The sequence below is a fragment of the Poromitra crassiceps genome (genome assembly GCF_964638095.1).
Source record: "Poromitra crassiceps genome assembly, chromosome: 2".
Lineage (NCBI taxonomy): Eukaryota > Metazoa > Chordata > Actinopteri > Beryciformes > Melamphaidae > Poromitra > Poromitra crassiceps.
In genome coordinates this window covers 61,967,548-61,983,840 of record NC_139624.1, presented here as the reverse complement: position 1 = coordinate 61,983,840, position 16,293 = coordinate 61,967,548, and the positions used below count along the sequence as shown (strand labels likewise).

The following is a 16,293-nucleotide window of genomic DNA, read 5'->3' as shown; positions in this document are numbered from 1 at the left end:
ACAAGTGGTTTGTCTCGTCTCCCGCCAGCTTGACTGATGATCACTGTCTCAAAAAAGAAGTGTAGTACTGGGATCTATTCCTTACTCCCTTCCTTTGCGTTGCTCTTTCTTTGTGTGATCTTTGTTTTATCCCTGGAACTGATGTGTTTCCACTGTTTCTCTTTTCAAGTCAATACTGGCTTGTTGTTGCTTCTCTTCTGATGATTCAGACTCTTCTCGTCTCTGATGATACAAGCCTCTGGAAAGTGTGTGTGTGTGGCTGCATACAGACCTGTGCTCTGCCCTCCTGGCACATATAAGCAGCCATTGTGAATGTGTGTAATGTGTCACTCAGATGTTAGCTTTATTAGACCGTCAAGCGGGTGATGGATGGATGGTGTTTGTTTTGCCAGGTGTCTGTGCATATGTTTGATCTGATACGTGTTCACACTCCAGTTCCATAGTCCACATTAGAGCCATGTTAAGTCTCACTGGCCAGCCTCCCCTCCCCACTGCGACTCACGGAAAGGAGAGGAGGCTGGCCAGCGAGACTAGAGCCATGTAGACCTCCATTTGATGAGATCGTCTCTCTGAGCCAAATTTGAGAATATTTGAGACCTGATAGTTGCCAAATGTGATATCTGAATCTGTCTGTTTAGATGTTTACTTGGAGAGAAACCAACACATTCTCCCATAACCTGTGGTTCAGATAGATAACCATCATCCATCTCTTTATATTCCGAAGCGGAAACATCATCTGTATCCGTCCGTGGCGGTGACGCAAGCCTGGTACCTACCTCTAGGAGGATTTATTGTGTCCCTTCAGGGAATGTGACATGCTGTGTCCAGAATGCTTGTTTAATGGGAGGGGGGGGCGCTGCTTAGGGCAATCACAGCGCCACCAACGGCCCATACATCCACCCCAACATCACCTACAGTGACCTACACCTAGTGTAGGTCCTACAGGTGGTGTAGGGCGGGGCGGGGGGGGGGGGGATATCTGAGGTCACCCTACTGGCCGGCTCACATCAATACACACAGTCATAAATTTGAATATGAGGTAACTTAGCCTCTTGACATTTTGTTATGCGTTTACTCTTCTGCCCATCCCTTCTGACCGACTGGAAGAGTTCTTTCTGAACTCTCAACAAGTTTGGTTTATTATTTGGTTCATAACATTGATAGTTTATAAGGACTTACATTTGTATTAAAGCCCATTTCACCTCGTTCTGTCATTTCCAGTGCCAATCAAAGCCTCTTTAGCCAGCCTGTGACCCTGTTTAGCAGCAAGGCATTCCCAGCAGTGTGTTGTGTTCCTGTAAAGACGCTGAGGTCACTCACATTCTGTCCTACCACACATCATGCAGTGGCCAGCGGTGTGTGCCCACTGGCAGGACTCGACCGTTTTGGCACAGGCCAGTGAAGGTTTTCATGCGTCACGATGGCCATAATACACTTACATACAACATGTTGGTCTTGAACGTGAGAATTGACAGTATTTAAAAAAGTTGTACAGTTGACGTGATGGGATGGTTTACCAGGCTACAGCTGAGTAGCCTACAAGTCTCAAAAAAACAAATACGGTCTCTGAGGCACCAAACTGCTTCTCATCAGATCTGTGGTTGCCATATTAACAGATATACTGTATGTGACTGACTACAGCATCAATAGTCCAGGCATTTTACGCAAATATGTGGGTCAACCTCACACTAATTGCAACAAAACCGAACTCAACTGATTTTGTATCCTCAATATGTCCTCAATGAAGGAAAAAAAGTGTTAAGGAAATGTATGAAGGGAAAGTTTTGAAAATGACCTAAATATGATGGAAGCCCTTTTTTTTTTTTTTTTATGTGTGCCATAAATCTCATCACTTATATCCTGTATGTGTTTTTTGCTTCAAGGAGAAAATAAAAAAAATAAAAAAAAATGTTAAAAAAATAAATAAAAAAACGTTTTTGGTAGCATCATATGGGTCATTTTCAAAATTTTCCCTTCATACATTTCCTTAACACTTTTTTTCCTTCATTGAGGACATATTGAGGATACAAAATCAGTTGAGTTTGGTTTTGTTGCAATTAGTGTGAGGTCAAGTGACATTTTTACTGGACTACAACCTTCAACTCTGGGTCTGTTCATCACAGTCACGTGCTGCAGGTCTTACTCTTGTGCATACACACACACAAAGCTATCCCCAATGCATTCAACAAGCAAACACTTTAATTGTATAGGGGTGTTGAGGCATGAGGTCAGACAGGGTTGTTTTTTTTGCCAGCCAGGCACAATGAGAGAGAGAGAGAGAGAGAGAGAGAGAGAGAGAGAGAGAGAGAGAGAGAGAGAGAGAGAGAGAGAGAGAGAGAGAGAGAGAGAGAGAGAGAGAGAGAGAGAGAGAGAGAGAGAGAGAGAGAGAGAGAGAGAGAGAGATAGAGATATATGAACTGAGGTCTTTCTAAACCGGATCTACTTTCAGGTCACGTTTCAGTATCAAACTTTTTGTAGGCTCCTAAAAGATGATTTGAGTAGATTCATCAGATGTGGATTTCCCCCCCAGAAACGCTCCATCAAGCAGCCTCACTTTTGGCATTGAATCATTTACAGCAGTGGTTCTCAACGTGGGGTCCGGGGACCACCAGCAAATTCATGAATTGATCGACTTCAGCATTATTTCATTTAGCTACAGGAAGTTGAAAGCATTGGAATGGCTGCTTTGATCATAGTTCTGTTATCTGTGTACCTACAATACAGACAGTCATGGAATACTGGACAAAATCATGACACAAAATCTCATCAATGGGGGTCCATGGCTCTGATGTGGTCCTTGATATGAAAAAGGTTGAGGATCACTGTTCTAGACACTTACTTAATTAAGAGTACTTACTCGTGAATAACATGTTTTTCGACTCAGTTCACCTGTGACAGCAAATGAAAATAAAATGCATGTGAAAATGAATACATTTCCCTACAGGGATAACCCTACTATAGAATGAGGGAAAGTCTGTCTGAATTCATTTATCTCCCCAACAGGTTGGCCGATCAATCTGAAACTCACATGGGCATTGAGCATTGGCATCATAGGCGGGGCCTGACGAAGCAGATTTTTTTGAATTTTCTCTAAATTCTTTGATGGTTCAGGCTTTATAGGGTTAAGGTACAGCACCGCCAGAGCCACTAGGGCCTCTGCTAGAGGGGACTGCGGGACCCCCTACAGGCGTACAACCTTTCTGGCTGTTCTATCAATAAAGGGTGGCAACTTTTGGAACAGTTTGCCACATGAAATCAGAGAATGCCCCACGCTTAGTACCTTTAAAACACAACTAAAGGAATGGCTGGTGACAAACCAAACCTGCAGACATTCATAGTTGAGCAGTAGGGCCTATGTGTTATGTCTTATGGTTTTATGTTTTATGGATTGTTTTATGGATAGCAGTGAAATAATTACTGTAATACTATGTATTTTATATTATGTATTAAAGCGTTATTGTGATTTGTACATGCATGTATTTCCCCCCATTATGCTTATTCTTTTGCTATTGCTACTGCTAGTACTATATTCATTTGCTATTAGCACTACTGTCATAGTTGTTTTAATCAAATGTTTGTATGTCTTTAGATGTTTTATGATTCCAGGTAACATCTTCTAAGGGACAACAGATGGAAACTAGCCTTTGCTATAATCTGGCTTGTTTACAAGCTGTTTTGTAATACATTGCTGCAATGCATTGGAGTCTTGTTCATTAACTTGCACTGTCCCTTCGCAAATAAACATATCAAATCAAAAAAAAAAATCCAGAGGGCCATACTGACTTACATAAAGTAAGCTAAGGGCCACACATTGGAGAGCATACCTGCCAACACTCCTGATTTTCGCGGGTCTCGCTATTTTTAACCCTCTCTCCCGTTGTTATTGGTAATTTCTTGTTAATCTCCCGATATAATAGTGATACAAATCCAATGGCTGTAGCAGATGAGATTTACTAACATAATACTGCCTTTTACTGAGTTTTTGGGTGTTGTTTTGTTTTCCTTTGAGGAAGTTGGGGGCCAGATTGAGATGGTCCAGGGGCCAGGGCCGGCCCTGGGGCCGCATTTTGCCCATGTGTGCACGCTAGGACCACTGGCCAATGGTCCCTTTTATGGCCTGGAGCCATAATCTTCTATTTGTGGCAAAGGGCCATCCCCGCAGTATATTGTACAGTTTACGTCCGTCCTTTCGGTGGTTGGTGCCGTTTACGGCACAACTCCTTGTCATCTCTGCTTTGAACGTGGCTTTCCAACTGCTGCTGCTAGCCGTGTGTGTGTGGAGCGGCTTCCTGCCTCTTGGTTGCGTGCGCATCTATGTGATGACATTCTTCTTCTGTTTAGTTTTACGGCGGTTGGCATCCAAAATGTTGCATTATCGCCAACTACTGAATTCAAACTGAAGTGATCTGAATTGAACTAAAAATAAACTAAAAAGGAACAGTATCCACCCATTTGCTCCAATTCATAATTGTTGTCCATACCACTCAGACACAATAGACCCTTTTCACGGGGGTCATTTTGTGTCGAAAAGGCAGAATAAACACAGGTGCAAGCAGAACACTAATGAGGGTTTCCAAATTCCAATCATGGAAGTTTGAAACCCTCATTAGTGTTTTGCTTGCACCTGTGTTTAACCTGCCTTTTCGGCACAAAATGGCCCCCATGAGAAGGGTCTATTGTCTGAGTTTGCGCAAATGCGTCTCAGTATTTTATCTATATGCCTATGTGATGACGTTCCTGACGGGTTTTTAGTGTTTATTATTTGCATAAAAGTTCTGATACAAATGTACGACAAAACATTTATTTAGATCACAAATGTTGTTTCTGCACTCTATTCAGTGTCCAGAGGCAACGGCTTTATGTCATGATGCTGCTGCCACCTAGTGGTTGTGTTGCGCTGAGCAGATTGCAGCGTCTCCTCAGGTTCCATTATCTTCTGAAAAATGTTGTGATATTTAAATGGCCCGTGTTCCTCTCTAATTACTGCATTTCATTTATATGTGTAATAAAAACAGCTGGTCAAAACTGTCCAAACCAAAATATTTCATGTTAAATTATTAATACCTCCTCATGTCCAGTCTCTGGTTGTGTGCACTACAGTAACCACCACAAGTGAGACACAGTGACAGATTCAAAAAACCTTTTTATTAGAACAATACAGCAGATATAAAGGTCTATTGCAATCAAACACTCCCCTTAGAACGATACGTGTGCTTCAATAACAATATGCACTCCCCAAGAGAAATAAATTAATACAAACTAAAGGGAAAAAATAAAACAGGAAACGGGGGGGATCCTAAGGTGAGAACAATACGCGCAATATGCGCGTTCCTTTGAGGTTTCTTCAAAGGAGGAGAGGGGCAGGCTTGTCTTTGAGACCAATCACTCCAATACAAATTCAAACTGCCGTTCACAAAATGCATCAAACAGGAACCCCAAATCATGAATTCAAGGAATCACAGAAATATATAAGACCCTCATGAACTAGGCGTTCCTCTGTGCAGGTGCAGGATAAACTTTTCTTATTGCCAGAAAACTTTCAACATATTTGGAAAAACTTCTGCACATTTGAGGCCGTTCATGCGTCTTATGACAATCGCCCTTCAAGTTCTTATGAACTTAGTGAAACCATTTTGAAGAGGCTTTCTATTGGTTTTGTGCCTGAGAGAGAGAGAGGTGCTGCTCTGAGTCTCTCTGCCCTCACCTCTCATAATTATCTTGCCCCAAAAACAAAAAAGCAAAGAAACAGCTAAAAGTAAACAATAAAAAAAGGGAAGAAGTCAAATTAAAGCTTGCAATGATACCAAAATATAGTAGTGGATAAAATAAAATACAATCCACATTCCAATCCAAAAGAAAAGCTTTTTTGAGACATACTGTTGTGTGTGGAGATGAGTTTTATTATCTTCAATCAGCAGTCACAGAGGACGAGGACGAGGAGGAGGTGGAGGGATCCTGTGTCAACACTGCAAATACTCAAAATCTATCTCATGGAGATGGACCCGGGGCTCGTTGATTAAAAAAATAAAATAAAATAAAATAATAATAATAAAATCTAGTTATCCTAGACGTTATTGCACAAATTATTTTAAAGAATGTGATAACAAAATAATAAAAATATATATATTTAAGGTTAGTGATAGATCTTTAGATACAATGGCAGAGAAGATAAACAGAAACCGCTAGATAACTTTGTGTGTGTGGGGTTTGGATTTGGTTGCCAGCACTTTTTCCTTCTGGATTTTCGACACTAGGCCCCGGGTGTCTGATGTGAGATCAGTGCTCCAGACATGACACATCAGAGACTCTATTGAGATTTAAGTGTTAGGCCTTGTATTTTCCTCTTCTATTCTCTCTCTCTCTGCACCTCACAGCTAGAACTATTTTGAGCAAAATGTGCATTTCATCTCTTCTTTCTCCTCTCACATCTCCTCATCTGTAAATCGACTTATCCATCTATCTTATTTATTTACTTATTTATTTATTTACTTATTCAGTATCTCACCATCATCTTACTTTTTTTGTTCTTTTTTCATAGATATTTCATACAAATCTATATAACCCAAAATGTAGAAATCTTATTTACATGGAAAAAGTGTTCTATTTCCCCCCCCTTTTTTTTTTTTACTTTTAAAAGTGGCTATATAGCCCCACCCTCAGTCCCATCTCCCCCCTTACAACTCATCATGGAAGAAAAATAAAAACATTTTCCACTCATGATACTGTTTTTCTTTTCTTTTTGAACGCTCTAAAACGTTAATTGGAAAACAACATTCAGAGAAAAAAAATGCCTGTCTTTTTTTTTTTACCCCACAATTACAACACCTCTTCAATCAAACCATGAAAACTCTTCATTTTTGGAACTCAAAAAAGAAGAAGAAGAAAAGAAGAAAAATCATCAAGTCTCAAAGAAATGATTTGAAAACACGCCGTCTTGGAAGTGGTTTTATAATCGAAGCGACAGAGCCAGAGGAAGTGGGGATGGACAGCCAGACAGACAAGAGAGAGCAGAAAAACCCTCATCGCTAGTTTGTAATGGCCATCCTGGGTTTCACGCACACAGACACACACTGGACGAGCCACTTCGGTCTTCGCTTGGGGCAAAGCGGGTGTTCTTCCATGTCTTGTTTTGTGTGTATTACTGTGTGTGTAATTCTGTGTGCATATATATGAATCAGCGTCTCCCTAGTGTGTGTGTGTGTGTGTGTGTGTGTTAGAGTGCGCTGTCCTCGGCGCAGCCCCCTCCAGCCGTGGCGCGAAACTCTTGCAGGTTGGACACGCCGTGGAAATGAACGAAAGCTCCGGCCACAACCAGGATGTGGAACAACTGGTGTGAATGGAACTGAGAGAGAGAGAGAGGGGGGGGGGGGGGGGGAGTACACACACAGAGAGTTAGTTAATAAAGTGTGTGTGTGTGTGTGTGTGTGTGTGTGTGTGTGTGTGTGTGTGCGTGTGTGTGTGTTTGCATGTGTGTGTGTGTGTGTTTCGCGGGAGTTTCCCTATTTTTAACCCTTTCTCCTGATGTTCTCCTGATTGGTAGTTTCTCACGTTAATCTCCCAATTTCAATTAAATGGCTGTAGCAGGGCCTCAGTTTTATAGTCCATATGTCATATGAAACTAGAAGACCCAATTAATCGATTGCTACCAACCATGGCAGGGTAGCTTGTCGGGAAGGGGGGTAAATAACGCTAAGTTAGGATACTTTTTGGCAAGGGAAAACCCGGTATGGTCATTTTCAAAGCTCTCACTGCAAGATCTCTGAAGGAAAATGGGTTCTATGGATACCTAAATGGTAAATGGTAAATGGCCTGCATTTAGATAGCGCTTTTATCCAAAGCGCTTTACAATCAGTAGGTACATTCACCCATTCATACACCGATGGCAGCAGGCTACCACGCAGGGTGCTGGCACACCATCAGGAAATTTGGAGTTCAGTATCTTGCCCAAGGATACGTCGACATGCAGACTGGAGGAGGCGGGAATCAAACCACCGACCTCTTTTATCCAAAGCTATTAGTGGACGACCCGCTCTACCTCCTGAGCTACAGCCGCCCCATACCTACAAGTCTCCCCTTTACAGATAGGGTAGTGCGAGCATTTTTTAATAAGGCAGCATAAATTGACAGATCAATGGATCACATCACTGATGGAGCTTCCATGGACGGATACTGGTGTCACGTCCCCATACCTACACAGTGGCACACACACTGGCAGGTCAGTGCACCTCCCCTTGCCTCCCGCTAGAGGGCGCCACAGATCCACTGAAAAGGCTCCTCCACAGACGTGTGCGGCGTACACAAATCGCAACGCGCATGCCTTTTGGAGGCAGATGGCCACACAAAATGTTTTTTCCTGTCAATGTGAAGGATCTTCTGACTGGACAGATATTTTTCTTCTTCTCCCTCTTTTTGACAGCCTAATGTTGGCAGGTATGGTGGGTTAAGGTTATATAGAGATATAGAGAGATGAAGAAAGAGATAAAAGATGAGCTGTAATGAGTCAAAGAAGTTGGAGAGGAATAGTAAGGCGTAGGCTATTTCTTCCTTCCTTATATAGACCGAATCACAATGTTTGTTTACAATATCTTCCGGGCAGTGGTGTAATGTAACCAACTGTAGAAGCTTTTCTACAACTCAATAATGTCTCTAAAACAAAAAAGAGCTGTGTTGATTTTAGATAAACCCCTCCCAGTTCCCCAGAGTAGTGTTGTCAATGGTCAGGCCTTGTAACCAAGTATAAATACCTGGGCACCATCATTGACAGCAAGTTGAAATTTGAGCTAAACACTGATATGCTGTGCAAGAAAGGTCAGCAATGCCTTTTTGCCTAAGGAAACTCACTAAATTCCAGGTTGATAGGACTCTGATGAAACGGTTCTATAGTGCTTTTATTTAATCTGTTATTTCCTTTTCTATTATCTGTTGGTAAAGATAAGAACTCCCTCGGGAAGATTGTGAAAGTGGCTTCTAAGATAGCCGGAGTTCAATTTAGTAATTTGGATCACATTTTAACAAGCAGTTGTTTAAAAAAGCTAGGTCCATCCGTTCAGATGGTGCCCATCCTCTTAGCTCAGAGTACAAGCCGCTCCCATCTGGCCTTCGCCGAACTGTCCCCTTGGCCATGAAAAACAGGTACAACTAGAATGACCGCACCGCACCGCGCATGAAAATGGCATTCGTGAGGTCACAGTGACCTTAACCTTTGTCCTTTGACCACCAAAATGTAATTACTTCATCCTTGAGTCCAAGTGGACATTTGAGGCAAATTCGAAGAAATTCTATCAAGGCATTCCTAAGATATCGCGTTAAAGAGCTTGGAAATGGGGTTCGTGAGGTCACAGTGACCTTGAACTTTGACCTTTAACCACCAAAATCGAATCACTTCATCTTTGAGTCCAAGTGGAGGTTGGAGGCAAATTTGATTAAATTCCGTCAAGGCGTTCCTGAGATGTCGTGTTAACGAGCATGAAACGTGCAGTCGTAAGGTCACAGTGACCTTGAACTTTGACCTTTAACCACCAAAATCTAATCAGTTCATCCTTGAGTCCAAGTGGACATTTGAGGCAAATTCGAAGAAATTATATCAAGGCATTCCTAAGATACCGCGTTAAAGAGCTTGAAAATGGCGTTCGAGAGGTCACAGTGACCTTGACGTTTGATCACCAACATCTAATCAGTTCATCCTTGCATGCAAGTCGATGTTTGAGCCAAATTGGAAGAAATTCTGTCAAGGCGTTCTTGAGATATCACATTAACGAACTTGGGAATGGCGTTTGTGAGGTCACAGTGACCTTGAACTTTGACCACCAAAATCTAATCAGTTCATCCTTGAGTCCTAGTTGACGTTTGAGGCAAATTTGATGAAATTCCGTCAAGGCATTCCTCAGATATCGCGTTAACGAACATCGGACGGATAACCCTAATCCATAATGCCTCCGGCCTGGTTATCGCGGGCAGAGGCATAAAAACTATTTTGTCCCCGTCTCCATTCGAGAGGAGCAAGTAATGTATTTATGTTGCTGTTGCTGTTGTTTATGTTGACTGGCTCAATGTTCCTGAATGTTTTCTTAGAGGTATGGATTTTATAGCAGAGATTGTAACAATCTCTGCAACTTTTATTAAAGTTAGTATTTGCATCAAGTAGCTTGAAATGCCGAGGTGCTGAGGGGTTATGGTGTACAGTACACCTAGCCTGCTTGTACTGTAAACGACTATCCAAGTTTACTTGCATTGTTTTTATGTTTTTATATGTACCGTAATACTATGTGGTTTTATGCTTTTATATCACAACAGTTTCACTAACGTTAGTTTGGAGACCTAATTTACCTGTTGGACCACAGACTAAAGAAAATGACAGCTTGAGTTTACCCAAAACTAGCAGTTACTCTGACTAGCCTGTCGCTGTTGGATATATTTGGTTGACCAAATAGGGGAACACAGTCACTTAGGCTACATAAACTAAGCACAGCACAAATGTCAGATAGGTCAGAAAACCGTGTTTAACTACGGTATATATCTTTAAATGTTACACTTACAGCTGAAAATCACAACAGAAATAAAAAAAATAAGCACATTTGCCGATATCTCCGCTATTAATCTATCTATTCACCTTATGTAGAAGAGACTGTCTGGCTTGAGAGACTAACAGGAAGTGTAAATACAATCGGAAGCTCTGATTGTATTTACACTTCCTGTGACTCATAAACCTATTCTGACTCATATGTGAGTCAAACTAGGTTTGACCAGGTGAGTCAGACTAGTTTGAGTGCATAAAACAGCCGGCGTTTTGAACAGGAAGTCGTGACACAATGGGTCAAGTGGGCGGGGCTGCATAAGGTGAATATGTGTCTGTCTTTCTTTTCACTACTGTGTGTGACACCTACCCAGATGTCACACTTGCCGGGGAAGAACCTCTCGGGGATGCGTGCAGCGTACAGACAGGCCCCGGTGATGTAGAGCGTGGCCATGAGCACCAGCCAGCCCATCTGACCCAGGGTCAGCGCTCGGATCACGTCGCTCTGGTCGTCGCTGATGACGAAGTGCAGCGTGGGCACCACACCGCTCAGACCCAGACCCACAAATACACCTGGAGAAAGGGGGGGGGGGGGTTGGGTTACTACTTTAAGTGAAACAAGTCAACAGTAACAAGATATCTGCAGGTTTCAAAAAGTCCACATTTAAAACGTTTTAATACTACATGGAATTGAACAAGGAAACACTGGCTGGAACGCATCAGAGTAGCATTTGATCACACCGCAAAGACTACAGCCGACAGTTGACTAGCACGTACGTTCTGCGCCTGCCTGAGACCTACAGTAGGACTGCGCATATACAAACCAGATACTGTACATGAAACAAAGCAGCGTTTGCCTACCATTTCGCTCACCACTTAAACGGTTTCCTAATATAGCTACTTCTCATCGAGAATATGTCTGATAAAAAGTTGCAAATGGCATTGGCGTTCTCAGCCCTTGCCTGGTATTTTGCTTGAAGGAAAAGGCGGATGCAAAAAAATAAGGAGAAACCACACTAAATGGGTGATATAAAGCGACAGGCTTAAGAGGTTTTCCCGAAGGCACATCGTCGTGAAAATATTCGTGTATTGGAATGATCAGATGAGATGAAGTTGGAAAATAAGAATGTTTTGGGTGTGGCGTGCCCTCCTTTCTGCTGCACTTCTTAGCTACCAGCTGACCAGCCAACCAGAGGGATTTCTCTCACCGAAAAAGCTGCCGACAACTAGCCGACTAGAGTCAATGCTGCGGGACACACCGCGAGGACTAGGGCGACAGACACTCACTGATGGACCAGACATTGCCGACGGTCAACCGTCGCCTGTATGTGTAAGGGGTTAATGTCCCACACACACACACACACACACACACACACACAGTCCTGCACTGCGTATCTGTACCTGCTCTGACTCCTCTGTACTGCGGTGTGGCGAAGAAGTCGCACTGAGAGACAAAGATGGCCGCCAGTCCCAGCACGCACACCACTATCAGGTAGATGAAGCAGGGCTGAGGGGAGCAGTAGAAGGAGTAGTACAGCCAGGGGACGAACGAGCCCATGATCAGGAAGGCTATCCCGCTGTAGTCCAGCCTGTCACAAACAAACACAAACACACACACACACACACACACACACACACACACACACACACACACACACACACACACACACACACACACACACACACACACACACAGATTAGAGGATTAGTCACAACAGGAGACATTGTTGACAGGTGCAGCAAAAAGACTAAGTCATACCTTGGAGTCAATATCACAATAAAAATGTAGCTATTATATAAAAATATGTCATAGAATGGGATTTGTAGCAATAATCATCATTCTTCATCCGCATGAACAACAGCATTTCCAGCCAATATGAAAACGATGACCAAATATTGAATGAAGCCATCATCTCAGTATACATGATGTATAGACGGTTTTAACTTGACAACAAAAACATTCTAAATTGAACCCCCACTCACTTCCTGTTGCAGTGTTTGCTATGGACATAAAAGAAAAAAAAACATTCAAGTGCAGGACTGACCATTCTGTGAAAACCGTCTATACAGCTGAGCAGCGAAAACAAAAGTAACGATGTCGAGTGAATATTTCTGCAGTTTGCCGAATGCTGAGAAAAAGGAAGTGCTGTGGGGTTGCGCTCTGGTGAAAACCGTCTATAGAGTACAGAGGGTCATAGATGCAGTGAAGATGTAACAATTGTCATAAATCTTTATAGGCAGAGAGGAGAGGGGAATCTGTACTGTGGAGCACACGTGTTATTAGCATACATGCTATTAGCTGCAGCAGAGGCTGGAGCCAAGCAAGGTCAGCCACGTGTGACATGACATGTTACTGTGGGCAGAGGGTGAAATCTGCTTTTACCTATGTGTGTGCAGTTTATGATGATAACTAATACCAATAACTATTTGTAATTATAGCTTATTGAATATGAAATATAAATGAATGGAACTTAAATTTTCTCCGTCAAAATATAAATGTAAAAATGTGATAAACTCAATTATCGTGGAGCTTGGACAATATTGTCCTCTAACTCCATGTAGGGAAGAAATGATTACCAGTTTAATGATAAACGGTGATAAAATTCCTGGCAAATTCCTGAAATAACGGTTTAATTTTTTTATTAATTTGTATAATTATAAAAAATAAATAAAATAAAAGCATGTTAATCGAACACGGTAAATACTGTCCATCAACTACTTAGCAACAGGCTCACAGACACAGGTGCGCAGCCTTGGTGAAATTATTTCCCTGTGTGTTTATCTATACTTTTTGGCTCTGAGTTTTCAATATGAAATTGTTTAAAGGGCCCATATTTTGCTAATATAATGTATTATTATTTTATTGTTGGCCTCCAGTAGAGTAACTTATTGCATCATTCATAGTTGAAAAAACTCATTGTTTATCTTGTACTGGCTCTCACTGCCCCCTTCAGTTCAGCCTCTGTCTGAAACGCTCTGTTTTAGGTCCTGTCCCTGAACCCCCACCCTCCGGAAAATACTCCAGGAGGGCAGCGCGAGGAGTTTTTGTGTTTGGCCGCGGTACGTGATGCCCTGCTCGGCTAGCCGCCGAAGGAAATGTCCCGGCACAGCCCGGGCCGAGCGGAGCTAGGGGATAGATAGCTAGGGGGATGTTGATATATCAATTGATAGCCTTGCTTGTTACGCCCAAGTCACGTTTGTTATCGATGGTCAAATTCGTTTTGACAATCCCTTGCTCGTTTATATAATTGTTTTACAGCTCCCCGCCCTGCCCGGGGAGCTTCACACTATTGTCGTCACATTCAAGCCACAACACAACAGCTAATGTAGCTAGTTAGCTAACTTCCCAAATGCTTGTGACTATAGTGTGCCTCTCCTAGCAAAGGCTACACAGACCAAACCAAAATGAGGACTTGGAGAAGTCAGCAAGTTGGACTAACGTTACAAGTTCTGAAAATGTGTGCCTTCGTCATTCATCGGTTGTTCATGTCTATGAAAGGCAGCTGTGCTGCTAGGCTAATAGCAAGTGCTAACGTTACCCAGCCGGCGGTAAGTAACGTTACCGCTTCCTAGCTGCTAGGTACAACCGATGCTGGAATGAGACACATATTTTCAGAACTTATCTTCAGTCCTACATCTTGGCTCACTTCCAAGTCGTCTCCTTGTTTTTGCGGTCTGAAATCCGTTATTCCATGAGACTACTGTTGTAGACAGCCAGGTTGGAGAGCGCCTGGTGACGCGGGTTAGGTTGACAATTCGGCAGTGTACTGGAGCAGTCAGAACAGGGAAGGGAGGGGCAGGGGGGCGGGTGAAGGCTATGGCGCGCGCGCACTGCCGGCCCGGGCTAGGCTTGTTATCACCATGGTAACCTGACGTCACTAGAACTATGTTCTCGCACAAATCCATGTGCTCTTGTCTACGAGACTTCATGTGAGGGAGGGGGGGTTCATGGGGGTAACATTAAAACACTTTCACCTATTTATTTATTTACTTTCACATATTTTAATATGACCATCCAAGATTGTAACAACATATATATGTTGTTACAATATATATATATATATTTTTTTTTTTTTTTGGCACAAGGGATAGTAACATCTTGTCCTGTGTATTAATTAATAATAATGATACAAAATTAAGAAATGCATAATATGGTCCCTTTAAAGAATATTTTAACAATACCATGATAATACTGATAACTGTCAGTGTGATAATTTTGGTCACTATAATTGTGATGTGAAATTTTCAAAGTGTTTCATTTCTACTTCCATGGCAAAGAAGCATGTTAATGCAGGAGAAAACTACCACTTCACCCGGCTTAGTCTTTGTTAAGGTGCTGGAAGCAATGAGTACATCATGAAAATAAAATAATCCAAAGGCTCACATTTATTAGCTGAGCTTTCGGTCTTTCGGTTAGACCTTCGGATTGCATGTTAAGCAATAAAGCACATTGTAGTCAACCAACCAGATTAATAACCAGACTAATAACTATATATACACTTGATGGAGAAATCTAAGTATACTGTAGTAATGATAATATTACAAAAGCACACACCAACAAACACCAGTTAACACAAAAAACTGCAAAGAATGAGAAGAAATAAACAACAATAAAATATGATAGTGATAAGTGAAAGCAAGTTTCTAAATTATTATGTTAAGAGTGATTTAAAATAAGACACTTAGGGCCCTATCGTTGTACGGCGCTATCGTTTGCGCTGCGTTTGCGCGCCTCTTATTGCTATCTTCCCAGCGTCTAAGGTATCGTCTGCCTCCACCGTCCAGTTTTGCGCTGTGATGACACAGGTGTAGGCGTGACCCAGGCGTGTCGGTGGGCCTCTAGCCTATCATGTGTCTCGCGCAAGTGTCATTTAGCGCTGTGGGGAAGATACCGTCGGTATGTGCCGAGCGCAAAGAGAGGTTTGGGAGTTGCCCGTTCCAAAATAGGCGTTCCAGCGCAATGTGTTAGAAAAAAATCGCCTTGGGTGCTCTCAATTTTAACGCCAGGAAATAGCTGGTCTTAGCGCAAACGCAGACGTACGCCTGAGCGCAGACAGTCTCCACATCTCCGTGCAGTGCAGGAAATCCTTGCTTGGATCCATTTAAGCACGGCATGGATGTCACTCTCCACTCGCGCCTGCACACACTCTTCTCTCCTCGGAATGCCACGTTGATTTTCAACTATAGCTTTGCAGAAAAAACACACCTTGATTTAAAAATGAGAATTTGTTTGTCATGGTTTTATTAGGCTACATAATTCCCGGCCATACAGGTTTGTGGTATGAGGTAACAGTAGATTGTCAAGTCAAGTCAAGTCAAGTTTATTTATATAGCCCTAATTCACAAGCATGTCTCAGAGGGCTTCACAGAAAGTATGTCTAGCTGATTCTAGCTGACACAACAGTAACAAGAATATACAGAATAAAGATAACATTTGAACAATTGATAATATAGAAAATATAGAAATGAAGAGAGAGCAGAGGAGAGAGCATTAGAAGGGGGAAGAGCAGGGGGAATGTGAGAGAGTGATGGGGTGGGGAGGGAATGGGAGATGTTGGAGGGTATAGGAGGTGGGGAAGGAGCAAGAGGAGAGAGCAGGAGAGGGGAAGGGGGGGGGGTGTGGGGGAGAAGAGAGCAGGGGGAGGGAGGAGGTGGGGAGAGAATGAGAAATATAGACGCACATCTTGCAAACGGACATATGTCAATTTCTAAGCAACCAAACTATGCCTAATTTAATTGGCTGCAAGCCTTTAGTAGTGAGTCCTTTTGCCAAATAAGCA

At 42.5% G+C, this 16,293-nt stretch overlaps 1 protein-coding gene across 1 annotated transcript in view; it reads right to left on the bottom strand.

The window, feature by feature from the left end:
* Positions 1-5,126: 5,126 nt before the first annotated feature.
* The window catches only part of LOC310797806 (adiponectin receptor protein 2-like), a 130,871-nt gene continuing 119,704 nt past the window's right edge, over positions 5,127-16,293 (bottom strand). The window contains exons 6-8 of the mRNA XM_083660241.1: positions 11,915-12,102; positions 10,884-11,086; positions 5,127-7,342 (exon numbers count right to left, since the gene is read on the bottom strand). Of these exons, the coding sequence (XP_083516367.1) occupies positions 7,214-7,342; positions 10,884-11,086; positions 11,915-12,102 (520 nt within the window). The 3' untranslated portion in view covers positions 5,127-7,213. The remainder of the gene's footprint in view (positions 7,343-10,883; positions 11,087-11,914; positions 12,103-16,293) is intronic.